The 25,395-nt window shown below is 37.5% G+C and overlaps 1 protein-coding gene across 1 annotated transcript; it reads left to right on the forward strand.

Annotated features, from left to right (window-relative positions):
* Window positions 1-1,115: 1,115 nt before the first annotated feature.
* On the forward strand, window positions 1,116-23,359 carry LOC140509262 (cell surface glycoprotein CD200 receptor 4-like). Its single transcript, XM_072617032.1, has 6 exons — window positions 1,116-1,396; window positions 7,387-7,470; window positions 8,207-8,524; window positions 8,678-8,926; window positions 21,163-21,274; window positions 23,085-23,359. The coding sequence occupies exons 1-6, from the start codon at window positions 1,315-1,317 to the stop codon at window positions 23,107-23,109; spliced, it is 870 nt and encodes a 289-aa protein (XP_072473133.1). The 5' UTR covers window positions 1,116-1,314; the 3' UTR covers window positions 23,110-23,359.
* The last annotated feature ends 2,036 nt before the right edge of the window (window positions 23,360-25,395 follow it).

Genomic DNA, 25,395 nt, shown 5'->3' on the forward strand with positions numbered 1-25,395 from the left:
CTGAAGAATACAACACCTTAAAAATATACCAACCCAAATGGCAAAAGAGATCCATGAAAAATATGAAAAAAAATATACCTCTGCTGTACACAATACTGCCTCTCAGTACAGAGCATTTATTTTTGAGTTTCTAATTTATTTAGTTTGTGAGGCTATATAAGAAAGATAGTATGTTCTATCTAGTTTTCCTTCCCATCTGAATGAATGCATCTTTCCTGTACATTGTGAGATGAAGATATTAGGAGTCAGTTTGGTCCAATTAGTAGGAAACAACATCATTATCTGTATTTGATTATGTCAAACAACAACATGTGAAATAAAAATGTTCAAGTTATGACCAATTAAATTTTCTAAATGAATGATATAGTATAGTCAAATCAATTCATTAAATACTTATTAACATCTACTAATAGCAAGGTACTATACTAGGATAGAAAGACAAAAATGAAACATTTCTTGCTGACAAGAAGTTTATATTATATTGGTTGGATACAACGTATGAACAGAGAAATAAATACAAAGTAATTTTAGGAGAGTGAGAGAACATGAAAGATACTGTTTCAAAGTTACATTTGTTGCTATCCACATCCAGAGAAAGAATTACAGAGTCTGAATGCAGATTGAAACATTATTTTCACATTTTTTTTGTTTTTTCTTTCTCGTGGTTTTTTCCTTTTGTTCTGATTCTTCCTTCACAACATGATTAATGTGGAAATATGTTTAATATGATTGTACATTTATAGCCTATATTGGATTGCTTACTGTCTTAGGGAGGGAATTGGGGTGGGGAAGAGAGTGGGGAGTGAGTAAGAAAGGAAAAAATTTTGGAACTCAAAAATTTTATAAAAGTGCATGTTGAAAACTATATTTACATGCAATTGGAAAAATGAAATACTATTAAAGGGGGGAAAAGTTGCATCTGAAAACCTATCCAGACATCAGTTCATATCTTTATTACACAATTTAACTTGTCACAGCAGAACAGATGAAACAGGAAGTCAACAGGAAGCCTAAGCCAAACTCCTTTTATTTTCAGCACATGACAATCTACGACACCTAATGAGTCACTAAATGAAATCTCTATCCAACGTTGCACATCAGCCAGAAAACAAAGAGAGGGGAATCAAGAAGGATATATTGATCCAGAGGAAGAAAGTCTATAGAAATACAGAACTAAAATACAGAATTCTGAGAAGACTGGTCCTCTTTGTGAATAAAGGGTGAACAACGATCTGGGAAGATGAGATGATTGAGAAACTCATTTGACATGTAACTAACTAAACTTAGAGAGAAATATAGGTGTGGATAGCTTGGATGAGAAAGACAATCCAAATGACTTCTTTTGGAAAGGCTTCTATTTTTAGGCTACTGACCATCATCATCATCATAGAAGCTGGTAAGTTCAATGTAAGGGAGAAAGTCCTGATATTCATTATAATATCAATTTTTCTTTGTATATGAAATTGATACCACTTAACCCTCTCCAAATATACTTGGAATTGTAATCCTAATACTAGTGATGGACCTGAGCCAATGTTTTCACTGGTTTCAATCTCTCTTGGTCTACCTTTTGACAAATGGCACTCCTTAATAAAACTTGTCAAGATGAAGGGTACAGTCTGCAGAAAAGAGCAAAATGATGTAGCCCTCTATTGTTCCCATTATTAAGATGTGTAAACTTTGATGCACTAATACTGAAGTGGCAAAAGAGATAAAAATGCTCCACCCACCCCAAAAATTCTTAGTTTATGTTTTTCAGCATTGTTTTATGCTTGGGTACATTTGAGCTGGGTACACCATGACCCCGCGTAGAACAGAGAGGCCTCAGGGACTTTGTTATTTACCAGAATGGCCTTTGGTTTTCCTTCATCCACTTCTCTCTCCTCCTCTCCCTTCCTTTCCCCTCCCCTCCCCTCCCCACCCCTTCTCCTTGTCCTTGCCCTTGTCCTTGTCCTTCTCCTTTGTAGTATCCATAAAATTCTCAGGGAAGGCTTAAACAACTGTCAACAGTCATTGCATTTTCACTATGAGAAATGATGACACCTGCTTCCTTCATGCCCATGCAATCCAGGTGTGTTGCATTTTCCAAATGATTTTCTCATTTGTTTCAGCCTTTGGCTTTTGATGTTTTACAGACCCTGAGGATGGAACCTGGCCTCATTTTTTAATTTACGCTTGCTCTTCCTCCAACTTGGACCCCACCTTCTCTGACCTACAGAATTAATTGATCATGTGGTGGTTCTGTCTCAGTTGGGATGCAATAGTGTGCAAAAGTAGAGTGGAGTTTGGGGAGTATAAGGTGCAATAGGTAGAGATGTTGACTTTTCCTTCTCCCTCAATCTTTTTTTCTCTTTGCTTTCATTATCTTCTCCCCTCTTTTACTTCAACTATTTGAAAGTAAGAGATAGCCATAAATAAGGCATTCATCTCTCAAGAAGAGCTTGTCATCTGTCTCTAATCTGTCTACTTAATTCTAGTTCCACATTTTTAACTATTTCCTACATATTTTCACTCAGTTGTACCACCCTTAACTTCAAAGTCAGCATGCCTAGAAATGGACTCATCACTTTCCACCCCAAACACACTTTCCTTCCTCACTTTTCTGTTTTTGTAAATAATTCTATTAGTCACTCAGGCTTAAAACTTTTAGTAATCTCTCTAGCCCTCTATATCCAGTCTGTTATCAGTTAATTTTTTAAAAAATAAGGTTTTTAAAATAAATTTTAGTTGATACCTTCTGTGTTTTATATCATAATAGTTATCCCTAGTATCCTTTCTCCTGCCCCACTCAAAGAGTCGTTCCAAGCAACAAATATTATTTTTAAGAGCAAATAAATCAGCACCAGCACAATTGATCAATACATTGAAAAAGTCCAAAAACATGTGTAATATGTAAGACTTTTGAATTTTTTATCTTTAGGAAGGAGTGGATTGGGGTGTCCTTTCATATTGTTTCATTTAAGTCTTACTTGATCTTTATAATTTTATAATTTTGTTACATTTATTTTTGATTTTTTGAAGTGTAGGTATTCTTTTCATCAACATTAGTAATTGTGTATATTGTTTCCTTGATTCTACTTACTTCATTCTATATTACTTATAGATCTTTCCACATTTTCTGAATTTTTACATAAATAATTTTTTTTTTTACAGCACAGGGACATTTCAATTATGTTCATATACCACAATTTGTTTAGCCATTCCCCAATTGATGGGTATCTGTTTTGTTTCTAATTCTAAGTTATCACAGAAAGTGCTGCTATAAATATTTTGGAGCATATAGAGACTTTTTCTTATGAATAATTTACTTGAGTGCTAAGCCCAACAAATGAGTCTTTGGTCCAAAGGGTATGTACATTTTGGTCACTTTATTTACATAATTCCAAATTGTTCTCCAAAATGGTTCTACCATTTCACAGCTCCACTACCACAGCCCCTCTAGCAATTACTATTCATGATTTTTTTTGCCCAATTTGCAGGATGCCAGGCAAAACTTCAGGGTCGTTTTGATTTGCATTTCTTTTATTATTTATAATCTGGAACATTCTTTCATATGTCTATGAATATTTTGCAATGCATTTCCTTTGAAAACTTGTCTATTGGAGAATGACTAATGGTTATTGGTATGTATACATATATATATGTATACACACAGATATAGAAATTGTTTATATATCTTGAATATATAAACTTTATCAGAGAAATTTGATGCAAAATATTTTTCCATTTTGACCTCTTCCCTTCTGATTCTAAGTTCATTAATTTTATCTCTGCAAAAGCTTTCAGTTTCATGTAATCGAAGTTATCTATTTTATCTTTTGTAATTGTCTCTAAAAGTCTATTAAAACTCTTATCTCCTGCATTTCTTGCTCAAAGATCAAGCCTCAAATCCAGTTCGCTCTGAAGTTCATAGACTGGACAACAAGTTACCACCCACTTAGCACAGAGTGGATTTAAATACTAAATTGTAATTGTTTCTCTTTTACCCAGGAACCCTGAGCATCCTCTCTTCCCAATGTGATTTTTTTTTTATTAAAAGGGCTATCCCTTGAGCAACTACTTAAAGAAGCCTGTTCTCGAAGTGAGAATACTATCAGACCTTAGCCTGAAAGGGCCAGGGTCTCCCAGTGCATCCTGGGCCATCTCCAGCTGTCCTGATGAATATCTGGTCACTGGATCCACATGGCTCAGGAGGAGAAAGTGAGGTTGGTGACTTTGCACAGCCCTCCCTCACTCAAATCAAAGTCAACAGCAAGTCATGTCATCTTCTTGATGTCATGGTCCTCTTTGAGAATGAAGGACAAACACAACAACAACAATGACTCTATCTCCTACCCTATGAGAATTACATAATCTCATGGGTGCAGAATAGTCCTATGTTGTTTTTTGTTTGTTTAACAGTCTTTTAAAATTATTTGTTTTATTTTTAATTTATGGAATAAAACAAGCATTTCCATAACATAGTATAATAAAAAACATTTCACATGAAACTGCAAAATCTATTATGTATGATTTGCTAATGCTTTTAAATATATAATAAAGTTATTGTGTAAATTTCTTTTTTTTTCTTCCCTCCTCCTTGAGGGAATGGGGGGGCTTACCATTAGACACAAATACATATATATGTATGTATTTATGTATGCATGTGTGTATATATAATGTATGTGTGTGTATATGTGTGTGTGTTTACTTGTTGGTCAGCTGTTGTCCTTTGTTCTCAAGGAGGACCAAAATGGCATCACTAGGATAAAGTCAAGTTTCAGTGTGACTGACTGTGACTGATCAGACTAATATGAGCTCATAATACTTTACCACAGGTTGGGCCCAGATAGTCCACGTGAACATTTGGAGTGGATACTCTAAATCTGCACATCCTACATTTCCTTTGAACTGTTTCAATATTGCTTTGCGCATAGAACACAGCACCTTTTCTGATGTGGCATGCCATGCTTAGCGGTCCTGTGCCAGTGTCTCCCATGTCCCACAACCAATTCCAAAGTTCTTAAGAGAGACCTTGAGAGTGTCCTTGTATTGCTTCTTTTGACCACCATGTGAACACGTGCCCTGTGTGAATTCTCCATAAAATAGTCTTTTTGGCAAACGTACATTTACCATGGCCAGTCAATTGAAGTTACACTCTCTGAAGCATAATTTGAATACTTGGCAGTTTAGTGTGAGTAAGGACCTCAGTGTCTGGGACCTTATCCTGCCAGGTGATCTTCAGAATCTTCCTAAGACAGTTCAAATGAAAGTGTTTCCTGGCATGGTGCTGGTAGACTGTCCATATTTCACAGGCATACAGCAATGAGGTCAGCACATTAGCTCTGTAGACCTTCAGTCTGGTAGTCAGTCTAATACCTTTTTTCTCCCAAGCTTTTCTTCGGAGCATTCCAAATGCTGAGCTAGCTCTGGCAATGCATGCATCAACCTCATTGTCAATGTGTACATCCCTGGAAAGTACACTACCAAGGTAAGTGAACTTATCCACAGCATTCAAAACTTCTTCAATTGTTGTAACCGATGATTCCACATGTGGATGGTGTTGTGGTGGCTGATGGAGCATCTGTGTTTTCTTGGTGTTAATTATTAGGCCAAAATTAGCACAGGCAGCAGAAAATTGATCCATACTTTGTTGCATCTCAGCTTCAGAGGCTGCATTGAGTGCACAATCATCTGCAAACAGAAAATCATGCACCAACAGTCCCTTCACTTTGGTGTGGGCTTGTGGCCTTTTCAAATTGAAGAATTTACCATCAGAACAGTAGCTACAGTTGACAACATGGCTGAAAACCTCATGCTAAAAAACATGGGAGCAAGCATACAACCCTGTTTCACTTCATTGGTGACTGGGAAGGCACTAAAGCATTGTTAACTATCCAAAACCTAGGCAAACATGCCATCTTGAAGATGGCCCAGGATGGAATGTGGGAGCTTGGCCATTTTAGGCTAAGTTCTTATCAGATTCTCACTTTGAGTGAGATACACTTATTCAATGAATAGGCCTCTTTAAATAGTTCTTCAAGGGATGACCCCTTTTAATAAAAGAAAAAAATAACAAAAAATAATCAAACTGGAAGGGAAAGACCCTCAGACTTCCTGGGTAAAAGAGAAATAGTTACTATTTAGTAATTATATTCATTCTGTGCTAGGGGTCTATGAGCTCCAGAGTGAATTGGGATTAAGGCTTGTTCTTTGATGAAGAAATGTGGCCAGTAAACCCAAAAGATAAAAGGCAGCTTTTGACCATGGAAGTGTACCTTTCTCTGCGTAGAGAACCCCAGGCAAGAGAAGGGAGCAGAGGAGCTGCTACTCACTCACAGGTTGTGTTTGTCTATTATTCTGGAAGAAGACCATGACATCAAGATGATGACACGACTTGCAGTTGACTTTGATTTGAGTGAGGGAGGGCTGTGTAAGGTCACCAGCCTCACTTTCTCCTCCAGAGTCATCTGGGTCCAGTGGCCTGATATTCATCAGGATGACTGGTGATGACCCAAGCCATTTTAGGCTAAGGTCTTATCAGATTCTCACTTTGAATGATATATATCCATTCAATGAATAGGCCTCTTTAAGTAGTTACTCAAGGGATGGCCCCTTTTAATAAAAGAAAAAATAACAAGAAAATTATCAAACTGTGAAGGGAAGACCCTCAGGGTTCCTGGGTAAAAGAGAAACAATTATTATTTAGCAATTACAGAATGATTAAGGCATAGAGGTGTCTGTTTGTACTTTGTTTGTACGTTTGTACTTCAACACATAATAGCTTTTCTGTTACGGGAAAATCATTTGATAGGGTATCAACTTCCCCTCCCCCACATCTCATTTCGAGATTTACATTAAGTGATCATTTCATGAATATTTAAGTTCACAGAGCTGGGAGGTATATGGAAACAAAGTATTGTTGTCTTGGCTCAGCCTTGAACTGACAGAAGCCTTGTTTTTCTCACTAGATTTTTTTTTTTTAAGTTTATATAAATGAATTGAATTTCATAGTAAAGACAGAGAGATGATGACAGGACAGGGTACATTTTGTAGACTTTGAGATATTTCTTAAGTAAATTTTTCTTGTTTTCATGAGAGTATTTGAAGTTATATTTCAAAAATACTCTAAACATTATGAAACTGTTATTTATTTTTACTCAAGGATGATGTGTATTTTCTGCCATTCTTTTGGTCACTGTAGTTTTAAAATACATTTGTTGGAATGAATTGAATTTAAAAGCAAAAGGGTACATTTAGTGGGTTCTGAGATGTTTCTTAGGGTTGTATCTCTTGTTTCCATTACCTCGTTGGCAACTACATTCCAAAAATAGTCTGAAGATAATGAAATAAAAGTGTTTTTTAAATTGTATAAGATGTGTCAATATGTATTTCCCCACCTTTCAGAATATAAAAAAACACAAGCAGTGACTCAAGTTCCACCAAGCAACATGTCAATGGGACAGGTGTCACACCAAAGCCTCATCAATGGTAATGTTCTTCCCTCAGTAGTTATGGTTGTGAGGTGTACACATGGGGAGTGCAGGCCTCCAACACTGCAGGGCCCTGTGTCCTTTCTCTTTTCAAGGAGTCTGCATGCTGCTGCTCTCCTGGGCCCAGTGTCTCTGTTGGAGGACGGGGCACTCACTTTGTCTTCCTGAGTCTATTCATCTTCACAGCTCAACTCTCAGCTACCCGGGCCACTTTTCCTTGAAGGTGCTTCCTGCCCTTCTTTTCCTTGCCTGTGTCTACTAGATATGGTGTCTCCTATTGGACAGTTAGCTCTGATGTAAGACTCCATGGCCTGGGAGGTTGGATTGGGAGGGGAAATTTCTCTCTGCTCCAATTCCTTCCTCCTTCTTCTACCCTCTTCTTTCCCCTGGCATGGCCAATCTTCATCTAGCTAATGGACAACTGCCTTTCTCACTCTATCAGGGAGAACTTCTAAAGGAAGGTTAATAGTACCTGGACATGTCTTTGCACTTCCTTTAATGCCTGCACACCTCATCACCTGATTCATCAACTATGCTGGGGGGAAAATCATTTTGTAGGGTCCCAACTCCTCCCTCTCCACAGCTCACTGTGGGAATTTTAAGTGTTCATTCTATGAATTGTATAAGTTCACAGAGCTGGGAGTCAGGTCAGGAGCAAGCACCTCCTCAAATGGGATGCTGTGGGAGGAGCTGCTCCAGAAAAGTCTTTATGAATCTCTTGTTTTTATGTTCAGCTTCCAACTCAGTGTCTGTTCAGGTGAATACCGAGATTACCCTCTCCTGCTTTCCTCACCCAATAAAGGATCTTTTAATGACAACATGGAAAATACTCCTCAGAGACAAAGCTCCCTGTATCATAGCTTACAGAGAAGACAAGAAGGAAACCAAGGAAGCAAACTGCTCTGGTGAAGGAGTAAACTGGGAATCTAGACCTGGATGGAATCACATGCTTCAGATAAGCCCAGTGACTATTGATAACGATGGATACTATACGTGTACTTTTGTAAGACATTCTGGGAATTTCCAAACTGTCCATCACCTCACTGTGTTAGGTAAGGAACAGCTTTTGTCAGGTTATTATGGGTAACCAGATCCAGTACTGGATAATAACTCTCTCTCTCTCTCTCTCTCTCTCTCTCTCTCTCTCTCTCTCTCTCTCTCTCTCTCTCTCTCTCTCTCTCTCTCTCTCTCTCCATCTTCTGTAGTGCCTCCTGTAGTAACCCTGTCTGAGGAGGGACTTGGGACTGTTATATGCAAAGCTGTTGCTGGGAAGCCAGCTGCCCAGATCTCCTGGGTCCCAAAGGGAGACTGCTTCACTGTGAATGACACTCATGATAATGGGACAGTGACTGTGGAAAGCACTTGTAAATGGAATGTTTCCAATGAGTCTGTCACCTGCTTCATTTCCCATTTGACTGGGAACAAGAGTCTGTCCATAGAACATCAATCCCAGAGTAAGTAGCATTTCTCTCTTATACTGTGTTTGATTCACTATTCACTCTTCCAGAGAAGTCATATTATGAGAGAAAAGTGGTATTCTAAGAGGCATAAGAATTTTACATTTATAACTGTTTCAAAATCAAAGAAGAAATGACTGAATATAGAACAAAGATAGTGTTGTACATATTTTGGAATGGATCTTTTCTTCTTTTTTTCATTCCTCTGCCAATGATGGTTGGTTTTATCCTGTATTCATCCTCCTTTGACAGGTAATTTGAAAGAAACTCATTTAACCAGGGTGAGAGAAAAATATCTGTTTGATTTGACTAAGGGAGTATTAAACTGAAAATTGAAGGTGACATGTAGAACTGCCCACTTAAAACTACTAGGCTAGAGAACAAGATGTGACAAGGAGAACAGCAGATGGGATGATGAATAACTCACAGGAAACAATAACCAGGGAAATGGACAAAATTTTTGTAATTGTATAGAAGATGGATAGGAGCGATGGACTCCTAATAAAGCTGCCTCCACCCCCAAAATTCTTACTTCCTTATGGGCCCTATTGAACAGCAGACATGTCCTGATTTAACCACACAATCTGGCTTTAACTACACCACAGGCCCTCAGACTCAAGATAGCCACTGCTCCCTCACCCCCTTTCCCTGCCTCAATATCGTAATTTCTTTATATATGCCTCATTGCTCACTGGAACAACAGGTGTATCCAGGAACTCATATTTCTCACAGAGCAGCCAGCATATCCATGTGATGGGATCCCAGCCACTTACTTTAGTTAGCCCTTGCCCCCAGACCCATTCCTCATATTTCCCACAGAAATAGCAGTTGTGTCCATTCACTTAATGACAATCACATCCATCTAGTCTCAGTCAGGAGCCACAATAGCCAGCCAATCAGAAAGCAGCACCACCAAGATGCCTGAGCAGGATGTGGACCCCAAAACAAAAGAAGGGACTTTCCCTAAGTAAGCACCTGTACAGTAATAGCAAAAACTGTTCTTTAGGTGAACTTGTGACATAGAAAGGCTTATTATAATATCACTGTCATACATACACCCCCCCCCATGGATTTTTCTGTATGTATTGTGGGTAATCACATGTGAAACTGTGACTGAGACCCCTTCCCTATTACCTAATCGCTTAATAACTCCTCCTGCCTTTTTAGTATTCATATTTTCTAGTATGTAATTGCATCCTTCCCCTATAAAAATCCATCTTGCTTTCTCTGAAGTTGCTTGTTTGTCTTGGAACTTAGCCCTGTTCTTGAGAGGTGTCAATCTCAACAAATGCCTATATTTGGATTAGAGGTGGTCTGACTCTGAATTCTGTGAGATGGTTCTACCAGAGCACTTTTATGAAACTGCAACAGGAGTAGGGAGAGGCTTGAGTCAGTGAGACCAACAAAGAGACTATTTCAATATACCAAGTAAGAGGTTACAATGGTCTGAACTAGGGTGCTGGCTATGTGAGTGGAGAGAAGCATGCCACAGAAGTTATGTAGATAGGAACAAGATTTTACAGTGGACTGCCTATGTGGAGTGAATAAGAGTGAGCATTTGAAGATGACAGATTAGATGGAAGACACAGAAGTATTGCATTCTCAATTAAGAAAATATCCATCTCTGTGGAAAACAGTATTTGGGTGAAGATCCACAGGGAGGAATAAACAAAATTAGTATCATAGAAGGAATGTACTACAGGCCACCTAGTCAGATATAGGAAATGACTGATCATTTCCTTTTGTAGGTCACTGTCACAGAGACAATATAGCCAGAGTCTTCCATATATGTAGACATTTTATGGAATTCCTTTCTTGTTTAAAACAAAGCATCCAGTAGATGCTTAAATTGTTCTGCTAACAGTTTTATCTTTCAAAAGTTAGAGAGATCAACAAAGGAAACAATTATCTAGTTCAGACCAATGTGGAAGAAGTGTTTGATATGGTAGAAATGCCAGAAACTAAGGGTCATTCAGTTTGTCTCCTGGAGTCTCCTCTCCGAAGTTCACCATTCAATTACTTAGGTTACTTGTCCTTGAAAGTGCTTCCTGTCTCTCTTCTTTCTGTCTACTGGGCGTGGTACCGTCTAGTGATAGCTTTGTAGCAAAACTCCATAGCTTTGAATGTAGGGATGAGAGAAGGAATTTCTCCTTCCTCCTTCTTCCACCCCTTCTTCCTCTCTCCCTCTCCTGACATACCTAATTTTCATCTAGCAAATGACCACCTGCCCTTCTAATTCTACCAGGAAAAACCTTTACAGGAAAGTTAATAGTATATGCACATGTCTTTGCACTTCCTTTAATGCCTTAATACCTCATTACCTGGCTTATCAGCTGCTGGGGGAAGAATCATTTGGTAGGGTACCCACTCCTCCTTCTCTCACTGATACACTTTGGGATTTTTTTAAGAAATGAATGTGTAAGTTCACAAAGCTGGGAGTGTTTCTCATTTGGTTTTATATCTAATTATCAACAGTGTGTGTACAGGTAGATACCAAGACTGTCCTCTCCTGCCTTATTCACCCAATAAAGGATCTTGTAATGGCAACATGAAGCACACTCCTCAGAGACAAAACTCTCAACATCTTTTCTCAGAAAGGAATTATTGATGAAAGCCAAAAAGTAAAATAAGCAATGTAGAAATCATAATTTGAAGATATTCTAAAGGATGAGAAGTGGGAATAGAAATTGCAATATTTTGTAGATTTTCTCCAAATCCATCCAGAATACCTAGCTAATCATATTATTTCATCCTATGATATTATTATCTCTTTTAAAAAAATCATATTGAAGGAAAAAATAAAGCCACGATAGTAGAGTAGAGGCAGCAAACCAGTCAAACTCTCCCAATATTCCCCTCCAAACAACTCTGAAAGAATGTATCAAATACAATTCTAGAGCAGTAAACTCAACAAAATGTCAAGGTGAGACATTATTTTCAGCTCAAGACAACTTCGGATGTCTGAAGGAGAGGTCTATGACACCATGGTAGGGGCTGACCTTAAGGCACACACAACAGCAACACTACTGATATTTCTTTTTTTAAAAAAATTTATTTATTTAACTTTTAACATTCATTTTCACAAAATTTTGGGTTCCAAATTTTTTTCCCCATTTTTCCCTCCGCCCACCCCAAAATGCCGAACATTCTAATTGCCTCTGTCACAGATCTGCCCTCTCTTCTAACATCCCTCCCTTCCCTTCTCCCTATCTTCTCTTTTGACCTGTAGGGCCAGATAACTTTCTATACTCCATTACCTGTTATTTTTTATTTACTAGTAGTGAGAACAATACTCAACAGTTGTTCCTAAAACTTTGACTTCCAACTTCTCTTCATCCCTTGCTCCGCACCCATTCCCTTTGGGAAGCAAACAATTCAATATAGGTCATATCTGTGTAGTCAAGTGGAAAAAAGAGGTACAAAAACACACTGAAAAAACTAATTCCTAAACAAAATTAGAATTGGGCAAGTGAAAGTCTTCATGAAACATCAAGAAACAATAAAAGTGGATAGTTATTCCTAACTTGAGTCTAAAGAATTAAAAAAAATATAGAACATGTGGAATATCTCATCAGAAAAATAAGTGATTTGGAAAAAAGATTGAGGAGAGATAATTTTAACAATTATTGAACTACCTGAAAGCTTCATTAAAAAGAGCCTAGATATCATATATCTTTTAAAAATGTTTATTTAATTTTTAATTTATGTCACAAAGCAAGTATTTGTACAACAAAATACAATTAAAAAAATGACCACACATGAAACTGCAAATCTATTATGGTCAACTTGCTCTTCCTTTTAAATACATAATAAAATTATCATGTAATTTTTCCCCTTTTTTTCTCTCCCCCCTCTGAGATGGCAACAATTAGAAGCAAATGTGTTTGTGTGTCCTTCATATGTTCTTTGTAGTTAATTTGGGTATTTGTAAATAGTAAAAATAACTTATTTGTCCAAAGCTGTTTTTAAAACAATATTGCTGTTACTGTATACAACCTTCCCTTGGTTCTGCTTATTTTGCTCTCCATCATTTCATGCAAGTCTATCCATGTTTTTCTAAGATCATTGAGCTCATAATTTCTTAGAGCAAAGTAGTATTCCATCACAATCGTATACTACAACTTGTTTAGCCAATCCCCGATTGATGGGCATCCCCTCAATTTCCAATTCTTTGCCACAACTAAAAGAGTTGCTACAAATATTTTAGAATATGTAGGTTCTTTTGCTTTTACACTAATCATCTTTAGAAATAGACCTACCATTTGCTGGGTCAAAGGATATAGGCCAGGAATGGGGAATCTATGGCCTTGAGGCCACATGTGACCTTCTAGGTCCTTAAGTGGTGTCCTTTGCCTGAATTCAAGCTACACAGAACAAATCTCCTTAATAAAAAGATTTGTACTATAAAACTTGAACTCAGTTAAAAGGCTACACCCACGGACCTAGAAGGCCACATGTGGTTCCCCACCACTGGTATAGGGAGTTTAATAACTCTTTGGGCACCAGATTGCTCTCCAGAATGGTTGGATGATTTCACAATTCCACCAACAATGAATTAGTGTCCCAATTTTTCCCACATTCCCTCCTAAATTTGTTGTTTTTCCTTTCAAACATTTTAGCCAATCTGATAGGTATAAAATGGTATCTCAAGTTTGTTTTAATTTACATTTCTCTAATCAATAATTATTTACAGCATTTTTTCATGTGACTATATATTTTTAAAATTTCCTCATTGGAAAACTGCCTGTTCACATCCTTTGTCCATTAATTAACTGGGGGAATGACATATTCTTAGCAATTTTACAAAGTTCTTTATATATTTGAGACATGAAACTTTTATGTGAGAAACTGTCTATAAAATTTCTCCCTCCCGATTTTCTTTTTGTCTTCTGATTTCAGCTACATTTGTTTTATTTGTACAAAACTCTTTTAATTTAATGTAATTGAAATTGTCCATTTTATCCCTAAGTTTGCTCTCTACCTCTTGTTTATTCATAAATTTTTTACTTATCCATAAATCTGATAAGTAACATGTTCCATGCTCTTCAAATTTTCTTGTAATATCTCTCTCTTTGTGTCTAGGTTACATATCCCTTTTGTCCTTATCTTGATTAATGGTGTAAGATACTGATCTAGACATCACATTTTTTAAAAAATTCAAGGAGAACTACCCCAATATCTTAGAACCAGAGAGTAAAATAGACATTGAGAGAATCCACTGATCACCCTCTGAAAGAGATCACCAAATGAAAACTCCCAGTAACATTATAGCCAATTCCAGAATTTGTGGGTCAAAGAGAAAATATGTCAGGCAACTGGAAAGAAATCATTTAAATATAGAGACAGAGTCAAGATTACACAAGATTTAGCAGCTTCCACATTAAAAAAGATGAGGGCTTAGAATAAGATACTTTGGAAGGCAAAGGAGCTATGGTTACAACCAAGAATAAACTACTCAGCAAAATTGAATTTAGTCCTTCAGAAGAAAAAAAATTCATGTTTAATGAAATAGATGAAGCAACTAGTTAGGTGCAGTAGATAGAGTGTCAGACCTGGAGTCAGAAAGATGTGAATTCAAATCCAGCCTCAGACACTGACTAGTTGTGTGACCCTGAGTAAGTCACTTAGCCCTGTTTGCCTCAGTTTCCTCATCTGTAAAATGACCTGGAGAAGGAAATGACACACTGTTCCAGTGTCTTTGCCAAGAAAGTCCCAAATGGGTTCATGATGAGTCAGACACAACTAAAAAATGACTGAACCAATGAACTAGAGGGATTTTTAGCATTGCCAATGAAAAGACCAGAGAAGAATAGAAAATCTGACATTCAAATACAAAACTCAAGAGAAGCATAAAAAGGTATTCATGAAAAAGAAATCATAAAAGACTTAATAAATTAAATGGTTTACATTCCTATATGGGAACATAATACATATAACACCTAAAAACTTTATCATTATTGGGCACCTAGAGGGAGTCTACACAGATAGAAGGTAAAGGTGTGAGTTAATTATGTTGGGATGATGTCAAAAAATAAATAAAGAAATGAGAAAGAGGGATGCACTGAAAAAAGGGGGGAGGGAGAAAAGAATAAGGAAAATTACCTTACATAAAAGAGGTGCCCAAGGAACAGCATTTGCAGTGGAAGGGAAAATGAGAGTGGTGTTAGTCAGTGCTTGAAGCTCACTGTCATTTGAATTGATTCAGAGAGGGAAGAATACACACACACACACACACACACACACACTCACATATTCAATTGGGTATCAAAAAATCTCTCTTTCCTGACAGGCAAGTAGGAGAGTAAGGGGATATGAGTAAGAAGAGAGGTGATTAGAGGGAGGGTGAATTAAAAGAGGAAGTGGTCAGAAGCACCATAGACTTCTGTGGAGGGACAGGATTCTATCTATTGCACATAGTAACAACAATATTGTAATAAAGATCAACTGCAGAATTTAGCTACTCTGATCAGTGCAACGATCCAATGCTATTTTGAAGGACTCATGATAGAAAATGTTATCCATTTCCAGAGAAACTCTGCAACTCTGAGCACAAATTGAAGTGTAATTTTTTCACCTTCCCAATTTTTTGAATTTTTTTAACATGGCAAATTTGGAAATATGTTTTGCACAATTTCACAAGTATAATTAATATCATATTGTTTGCCTTCTTGAGGGGTTGGAAAGGGACTGGAGGCATAGAGAGAATTTAGAATTCAACAATTTTTAAAAAATGAATGTTAAAATAAATATTTTTTCTCTTTTTAAAAAATGTTTATTTAGTTATTTTTAGTTTTCAACATTTATTTTCCACAAAATTTTAAGTTCCAAATTTTTGCTCCATCTCTCCCCTTGACACCCCCAAATGCCATGCATTCTGATTATCCTTTTCCCTAATCTGCCCTCCCATCTATCACACCGCTCCCTTCCCTTATCCCCATCTTCTCTCTTGTCTTGTAGGGCAAGATAAATTTCTATACTCCATTACTTGTATTTCTTATTTCCAAAGTGTATGCAAAAGCAATTCTCAAAGTTAGTTCTTAAAACTTTGATTTCAAACTTCTCTCTCTTCCTGCCTCCCCATTCATCCCCACTGAGAAGGCAAGCATTTCAATATAGGCCATATCTGTGTAGTTTTGCAAAAGACTTCCATAATAGTCATGTTGTGTAAGACCAACTATATTTCCCTCCATCGTATCCTGCCCCTCATTTATTCTATTCTCTCTTTTGACCTTGTCCCTCCCCAAAACTGTTTACTTCTAATTGCTCCCTCCTCCCATTTACCCTCCTTTCCATCATCCATTCCACCCCTCCTATCACTTTCTCCCCTACTTCCCTGTAGTGTAAGATAGATTTTCATACCAAATTGAATGTGCATGTTATTCCTTCCTTAAGTCAAATGTGATGAGAGTAAGCTTCACTTTTTCTTTCCTCCCTCCCCCCTTTTCCCCTCCATTGAAAAAGCTTTTCCTTGCCTCTTTTATGAGAGATAATTTGCCCCATTTCATTTCTCCCTTTCTTCTCTCAATATATTCCTCTCTCACCCCTTAATTTCATTTTTTTAGATACCATCCCTTCCTATTCAATACACCCTGTACTCTCTGCATATATATACATATATGTGTGTGTGTGTATGTGTGTTCATGTGTGTATAAAATCCCTCCAACTACTCAAACACTGAAAAAAGTCTCAAGAGTTACAAATATTATCTTTCCATATAGGAATGTAAACAGTTCAACTTTAGAAAGCCCTTTATGATTTCTCTTCCCTGTTTACCTTTTCATGCTTCTCTTGATTCTTGTGTTTGAAAGTCAAATTTTCTATTCAGCTCCAGTCTTTTCATCAAGAATGCTTGAAAGTCCTCTGTTTCATTGAATGACTATTTGTTTCCCCTGAAGTATTATACTCAGTTTTGCTGGGTAGGTGATTCTTGGTTTTAATCCTAGTTCCTTTGACTTCTGGAATATCATATTCCAGATCCCTTAAGGTAGAAGGTGATAAATATTGTTTGTCCTGATTGCATTTCCACAGTCTTCAAATTGTTTCTTTCTGACTGATTGAAATATTTTCTCCTTGACCTGGAAACTCTGGAATTTGGCTACAATATTCCAAGGAGTTTCTCTTTTAGGATGTCTTTCATGAGGTGACTGGTGGATTCTTTCAATATTTGTTTTACCTTCTGGTTCTAGAATATCAGAGCAGTTTTCCTTGATAGTTTCATGAAAGATGATATCTAGGCTCTTTTTTTTGATCATGGCTTTCAGGTAGTCCCATAATTTTTAAATTGTCTCTCCTGGATTTGTTTTCCAGGTCCGTTGTTTTTCCAATGAGACATTTCACATTGTCTTCCATTTTTTCATTCTTTTGGTTTTGTTTTATAATTTCTTGGTTTCTCATAAAGTCATTAGCTTCCATCTGCTGCATTCTAGTTTTTAAGGAACTATTTTCTTCAGTTAGCTTTTGAACTTCCTTTTCCATTTTATGAATTCTGCTTTTTAAAGCATTCTTCTCCTTGTTGGCTTTTTGGACCTCTTTTGTCAATTGAGTTAGCCTATTTTTAAAGATGTTATTTTCTTCAGCATTTTTTTGGGTCTCCTTTAGCAAGCTGTTGACTTGCTTTTCCTGATTTTCTTGGATGGCTCTCATTTCTCTTCCCAATTTTTCCTCCACGTCTCTTACTTGATTTTCAAAATCCTTTTGGAGCTCTTCCATGACCTGAGACCATTGCATATTTATTTTAGAGGTTTTGGATGCAGAATTCTTGACTTTTTTGTCTTTCTATGATGGTAAGCATTGTTCTTCCTCATCTGAAAGGATGGAAGAAAATACCTGTTAACTAAGAAAGTAACCTTCTATAGTCTTATTTTTTCCCCTTTTTTGGGCACTTTCCCAGTCAGTTACTTGTCTTTTGAGTCCTTTGTCAAGAGAGGGAGGGAGTATACTCTGGGGACCTGTAATTCCTCAGTTCCTCCAAGGTGGCACAATCAAGGGAAAGGAATTTACTCTTCTCCTGATCTGTGCTCTGGTCTGGGAGCTATGAAAGCTTTTCTGCCCAGTACCTGCAAATAAAATTCCCTTTCCAGAGCCTCCACCAGCTCCATGATGCCAGCCAGCTGTCTTCCTCACCCCAGGACCACCACTCAGGGTTGAGACTCAGATCAGCTACTCAGTTCCCCCAGGGGCTTTAGGCTGAGGGCTCCAACAATGGACAATGCTGCTGCCACTGTTGCCTAGGGCTGGGGCTAGGGGAGGACCCTGCTCCCTTCTCACCCAGGTGACAAACTTTTCTCATGGACCTTTGAAGTTTTCTTTGGCGGTTGTGGGTTGAGAGATCTGAGAACCACAACTGCTGTGAGGAAATCCGCCCCTGAGACCTGTTCTGGTTCTTTTTCTGCCAGTGCTGCATGACAAAGACTGGGGTGCACTCTGTGTGCTGTGCTCTGTGCCCCATGCAATAAACCTTTCTTGTTGGCCTTCCAGGCTACCTTGGACTGGAAATCTCTTTCACTCTGTGGTTTTGTGGCTTCTACTGCTCTAGAATTTTAGAGTCATTTTTTTTTACAGATATTTTATGGGCTGTGGGGTGCTAGAGTAAGTGCATCTTTTTACTCCACCATCTTGGCTCCATAACTCATAAATAATGATCTTGAAAAAGAAAAATCACATTTTTAGAGCTGGGTGGTACCTTGTAACCTCATCTGTAGGAGACTAAAAACATCTTTTTTTAAAATTTTATTTTGAACTTGACAAATACCAAATAAAATGAATACTTCCTTATACACAGAACAGAAAAAGAATATACATGAAACTGTGGATCCCTATTTTAAATAGGTCACTTTTCATTTAAAGTATATGATAATTTCAACCTGTAGCTTTCAAAACTTTCCTGTTTGTCTGTGATTCTTTTGAGCCTTCCTTTTGTTCTCTTCTCAGCATTAAAACAAATAAACAAAAATGATATCTCTGATCTTTTATTTTTTTCTCCTTACTTTATCCTTTTATTCTTTTGTGCTCCCACCCTCCTCCACTGAGAAAAAAAAGAAAAGGAAAAACCTTTTACTGCATACACATAGTCAAACAATTAGATTCTTACCCTATCTAAAAATGTACATTTTATTCTGTATCTTTAGTCTGTCATCTTTCAGAAAGTTATGCAGCATGCTTTATTATCAGTCTAGAGTCATAGTTGATCATTGAATTAATCAGAGTCCTCAGGTCTTTCAGAAATATTTTTTTTTAAAACATTATTATTGTATACATTGTTCTACTGGTTCTGTTCATTGCTGTGTATCAGTTCAAACAGATCTTCCCAGATTTCTCAGAAATTATTCATTTCCTCATTTCTTATGCAGTAATAATATTCCATTATAGTAGCATGAAGTAATTTTTTTCAGCCATTTCCCAAGAAACAAGTGGTCCCTTAGTTTCTTTTTGTACTACAAAAATAATATGCATATTTTTGTAAATATGGGTCCTTTTCCTCTTTGCTCTTTTTGGTGTATAATTTTAGTAATAGTAATAAATATAAAATCATCTGGCATTTGAATCACTTCATAACCTTCCCCTGCCAATACCTTTCTAGTCTCTTTATACCTTGTATTGCCACCCTTCTCTCATCAAGTACTCTGCAGTCTGGTCCCACTCTTATCTTATCTGTGTTCCTTGTATAACACACTCCCTATCTCAGTTCTGGGCATTTTTTACTTTGTCCCCTTGCCTGGAATTCTCTCCCTCCTCAACTTTTCCATCTAGATTCCCTGATTTCCTTCAATTTCCAGATTAAGCCTCACCTTCCACAAGAAGCTTTTTCTAATCCCATTTAATTCTAGTGCCTTCCCTCTAGGAATATGTCCAATTAATTCTGTCAGTGAATTGTTTGTATGTAGTAATCTGCATTCTGTCTCTCCCATTAAATTATATGCTCTTTGAGAGCAAGGATTGCCTTACCTTTCTTTGTATCTCCAGCACTTGATGTGGTAACTTACTTAAAGATATATACAAAGATTTATCTTTGCATAAGCTCAGCTCAGACACCAGGTTTTCCATAAAACTTCCCATTCCTCTTGACTAGAGCTAATCTCTCCTCTCCTTACTGATCTCTTCTGTGCATTTAATGTGGGTGGCTAGGTGGCACAGTGGATAGAGCACTGGACTTGCAATCAGGAAGATTGTCTTCATGAGTTCAAATCTTGCTTCAGACACTGGTAAAGTCATTTAACCCTGTTTGCCTCAGTTTCCTCATCTGTGAAGTGCTCTAGAGAAGGAAATGGCAAACTGCTCCAGTATTTTTGCCCAGAAAACCCCAAATGGGTGTCATAAAGAGTTGGACATGACTCAAAAGAGGGAACAACAATACATTTAATCATAGCTTAATTTGTGTTATGCTTCTTAAAAAAGTTTTCTGTGGCTGTATCATTTTACATATTAGACTGTAAGCTCATTGAGTTCAAGAAATTTGTTCTTTTCCCCTTTTTGCTCCTCCAGCAACTATCTCAATGCATTTCATTTGTCAGGTGCTTAATAAATGTTTATTTTATTGAATTGAAATTAGAAAAGTCACAGGATAATGGAGTCAAGAATAACAGACTTGTAGCTAGAAGAAATCTTAAAGGCCAATGAGTCCAACCTTCTATTTTTACAGAAAAGGAAACTGAAGTAGAGAGAAGTTAAGTGATTTGTCTAGGGTCACAGAACTATTAAATCTGAGGCAGAATTTGAACCCGGCCTTCATGATTCCAAGCTTACTGCATTATCCATTCTACTACACTACCTCTGTAGTTGTTAATAGCTTCATTTCATCTTTATGCCACAAGAATCTTTCAAACTTCTCACTCCCACATTTACAACTATATTGGAGAAAAGTTATGCCTTCATATGCATTCATATAGAAACCAAGACATAAAGAAATCAAACAATATGCCCAAGGTAGTGACAGAACTAAATTATTTACTTTTCAGGGAATGAAAAGAGATGCTATTCTTTTTATTAAGGGTAATAAATATCCCTCAACAAGCTGTGATAGATGACATTGTTCACCTTTTCTGGATGCAAATGGGAGGGCCTGGAGGCTTCCCAATGTTATTGCAGGAAAATAGCAGCAACACCAGTGAGACAGAAAAGTCATTTAGATTTTAATAATTCTTTTATAAATCGGTGAAAATTATCAAAAAGTTACATGCTGAAATTTGTTAACTTGGTGATGATACACTTAAATATGCCCTTTTCTGTGTTCAAAGGTGTGAGGCAGCCACTATTTTCATTGTTCCTTGGGATTGTGAAATTTTCCATTTTGGGTGGCATTCTGAGCTTTGGAGCATGTCTTGTCTTTAGGAAGACCAATGGTGGCAGGTAATAATTCATTGATTAAAATTTATGGGGTTCTCATAAAGCTCAAGGCACTTTTATAACACACACAAAATCCTCTTAAAATATTTAAACTTATTACATAGTAGAAGAGATTGTCAAAATATTCTTCATCTTTATTCAGCTTTATTGAAAACTAAAGGAGAGACCCTGAGGTGGGCAGGTTGTAGATGGTATCTGTCACTCAGAGTCTGTTTCCTAAAGCAGATGTATTATAATAGAACTCTGAATAAAGGAATAGGGATAGAAAAGCAGGTATGAAGTAGAACGTTTTATTATTATTATGGTTAATGATAGCTAACATTTATATAGTGTTTACTCTGTTCCTAGCACTATGCTAAGCACTTTACAATTATTATCTCATTTTATCCTCCCAGTTACCCTGTTATAATCATCCCCATTTTACAGATGAGGAAACAGAGGCAAGCAGAGATTAAGTGATTTGCTCAGGGTCACGTAGTAAGAGTTTGAGGCTGTATTTGAACTTGTCTTCCTGACCTGGGGGCAGGTAGGTGGCACAGTGGATAGAGTGCCAGGCCTGGAATCAGACAGACTCATCTTTCTGAGTACAAATCTGGCCTCAGACGCTTCCTAACTGTGTGACCCTGGGCAAGTTATTTGACTCTGTTTGTTTCAGTTCCTCATCTGTAAAATGAGCTGGAGAAGGAAAGAGCAGACTATTCTAGTATCTTTGTCAAGAAAACGCTAAATGGGGTCATGAAGAGTTACACATGGCTGAAACAACTTCCTGACTCCAGCCACCAACTAATTGGTGACATAATAATAAAGAATGAAGGGTGATCTGGTAAACTATAAAATTAGGACCAAGAGAATAGAATAAAGGGATGTGAGAATTGCTCTTATATCTTGTAAAGATAAGAAAAACAGAGTGAGAACTGAGTGAAAACAGGGAATTATGGTAGACATCTTCCTCTTTTATTCCATAAAGCCTACTTACCTTACCTCAACACAAATATATACTAATTCTATTCAAACCTAAGAGTATCTTAAGAAAAGGTTCATGATATGCTGAACTTAAGCCAGAGCCAGAACCACAGTGGCCCATTTGGGAGTGTTGATCTGTCTGAGAATGGCCAAGCCCTAGCCTTCTTTCATTTACTTATGAAGTGGGCAGTGAGACACCAAATGACATCCTGAGCTCTAACATGTCTGGAATAGCAGCACACACTTCCCATTTTCAGACTTCTACAAGAAACTTCTGAGTACTAAATGAACAAGGGAAATCAGAAGTAAAGCAATGCATCCGATGTTCTCCAGTTTTCCTAGGTAGTGAGGTATAACAACCATTTTAAACCGTCATCAGTTGGCTTGATGCTGAAAGACAGTTCAACCTTCTAACATTACTGGTGAAAACCGAAAAAAGGAACAGGCAGCATCTTCAGCCTATAGCAAGGTGTGTTGGAGTCAGGATTCCAATCCTGTCTTCTACACTTACTAGACCAGGGGCAAAGCCTTAAAATAAGCCTTATTTTTCCCATCTACAAAATGTCAAGAATAACACTTTTTGTACTTGCCCCTGTTACTTTTAAGAGCATCAAGAAAGAATGATTATACAATGTTTTGCAAACCTCAATGGACCACAGAAATGCCTGCAATTTTTATGTGTTCCTTAATGTGTTTCTTTTTTTGGGGGAGGAGGGACTGGCAGTATAAAATTCCTCTACTTTGGAGATAAGGTTGAATTTCTCCTCTTCATCTGTATGGAAAACTCAATTCCATCAGGGCTAAATATTAGTCTCACCTTACCTGAGTGAATGTTTTTCTTTCTTTGCAGGTGCTCAAAGCCTGCTGACATCTGAGTCAAGGTCATGCATCTAGGAGCACTTTTCTCTTCTTTTCTTTTTTTCCCCCTCTGGCTCCACTTCCACCTGAGGAATGGGAACGTCTCAGTCCAAATAACTATGGTTTTGCCTGGATCGGTGTTCTTAAACATTTTCATAGTGATAGAATCCTTTAGTTTAAACAAAACTTTGGCAGAATCCTTGTAGTAAAGTCCTCTAAAATCATTATTTGTAATGCCTATTAACAAATGGCATAAAATTCATTAAAAACAACAGAAGATAAAATCTAAGGTGTTTTGGGGTTTCTTTCTGCACCTGTTGTGAAATACCAGTCTGGATGATGTCTAGATTGGCTGGTTTATAGACACAGGAAGGAAAAAGGAATTAGGATTCTTGTTTATTTCAGGAGGGTTTAGACTTTTCAATCCTTTTGATTTACAGTTTATTTTTTCACAGACTTTGTGATACCACAAAACTGGAAGTCAAATGAGGTGTTGATAGGGCATTATAAAGAAACTGGTTAAAATTCAGATGTTGGTTTCAAGATAGCAAGAGTCCCATAGCATCTAGCACTTGGACAAATGTGGTTTCTATGTAAAGATGTAGAAACAGCTTTTTCTGTTCATATCTGGTTTTGTGGGAAATAAACTTTAGCCAGACTAGTCTGAGTCTGATGGAGTCCCACACTGACACTTACCCACACTCAGTCCCTAAGCCTTGTATTTTACAGCCTGTGGTCTGCTGTTATTCACATTCTAGCACAGAAGTGAGGATGTTGATGGTTCAAAGGCAGGAGCTGCAGACTGAATGCTTTTCATCCCTCCAAACAGAGTTTCATGATTTTGACTTACACAATTTCCATCACAAAGTCAACTTTAGCATATACACAAGTATCTTTAGCTCATGACTCTGGTATTTCTCCTTTTAAGTTTATTTGTGCAGCCAGGGGCTCACCAATTTTTGTCTGGAGAACACTAGGGTGGAGACTTAATGCACAGCCTCTTTGCTTCCTAAGAGAAGGGGGAAGAGCAGACATCTCAGCCTCTGGAAGGGGCTATTGACAGAGGGAGAGAGAAAGGAGCTTCTGAAGTCTGCTATTGCTCAATAGATATACAACGTGGCCTCCATCACAAACTCTGTGCCCAGCCTCTTCAACTACAGGATATAGTAAAGAGGTTCTGGGGACCATCTCTAACTATTGCCACTGCTGCTGGCAAAATTGTCATAGCCATGTTGAGGGGGCAAGCTAAAGCATTCGGAAGTTACTCTGGTCTTACAGAGACTGTAGCTATCAGCGTTTGCTGACCAAGAGGGTGATAATAGTACTCCTTTTCTTCTCACTCATCCCTCTTCTCTGTTTCCTGAGGGAGAGTGTGAATTCATTTCAAAGCTTATTTTTATTTCTGTTTTTTCATCAAAGTCAGTATTAAGATAAAATTGTGGTTAACCTGACAGCATTTTTGTTTGTATGTATTTCATTTGTTCAAAGGCAACTGAGAGGAAAGTTATGCTTGGCTAGAGGGAGGAGAGAGAAAAACAGAAAAAGACAGTGAGACACATATACAGAGAGACAGAGATAGACAGAGAGATAGAGCCAGAGAGAGATGTGCATAAAGAAAAAGAAAAAAGAGACAGAGACATACACAGACAGACACATGGACACACACACAATTCTCTTTCCAGTTTGCTAGGCTGTCTGGCTGGAGATTTCAACAAACCAAAAAGATCTTTTTTGAAAGCACATTATAGAACTCTCTAAAGGTATACATTAAAAATGAATCAGGACTGTTTATGGATTCTCCTGGGCAAAGAATGAGCTAATGGTAGTATTGAGGGAAAGAAGCTTGGTAAGAAAGGAGCTGGAGACTTTCTCTTAGAGGAAGTTACCTCAATGAACTTAGCTGTAGCTCCTTCCTCTTGTCCCATTTCTAGAGGCAATTTCAAAGAAATCCTTCCTGCTTTGGATGGAGGCCAGAGTATCAATGGGAGGAAGAGAGATTGAAATAAATATATAGAGAGAGGGGGGGAGGGGAAGAGAGGGGGAGAGAGAGAGAAAATTCTAACTTCTGCCAAGAAAACATGTGAGAATATTTTCCCCTTATTTGGGGCCAGAGTTAATTATTATATGTGGGGAGGGAGGAAAGGAACAAGCATTTACATAGTACCTACTTTGTCTCAGGCACTGTGTTCAGCACGTTTATAAATACCATCTCATCTTATTCACAACAATGTATAAAGTAGATGCATTTTACAGTTTAGGAAACTGAGTCAAGAGGTTAAGTGACTTGCCCAGGGTCACAAAAC

Source organism: Notamacropus eugenii, chromosome 5 (genome assembly GCF_028372415.1).
Source record: "Notamacropus eugenii isolate mMacEug1 chromosome 5, mMacEug1.pri_v2, whole genome shotgun sequence".
NCBI classification, from domain to species: Eukaryota; Metazoa; Chordata; class Mammalia; order Diprotodontia; family Macropodidae; genus Notamacropus; species Notamacropus eugenii.

Coding starts and splice junctions, on each gene's coding strand:
- LOC140509262 (XM_072617032.1), top strand. CDS start 1,315: ATGAGAAAGACAATCCAAATGACTTCTTTTGGAAAGGCTTCTATTTTT. Junction 1,397..7,386: donor CATCATCATCATAGAAGCTG/GTAAGTTCAATG, acceptor CCCACCTTTCAG/AATATAAAAAAACACAAGCA. Junction 7,471..8,206: donor ACACCAAAGCCTCATCAATG/GTAATGTTCTTC, acceptor TTTTATGTTCAG/CTTCCAACTCAGTGTCTGTT.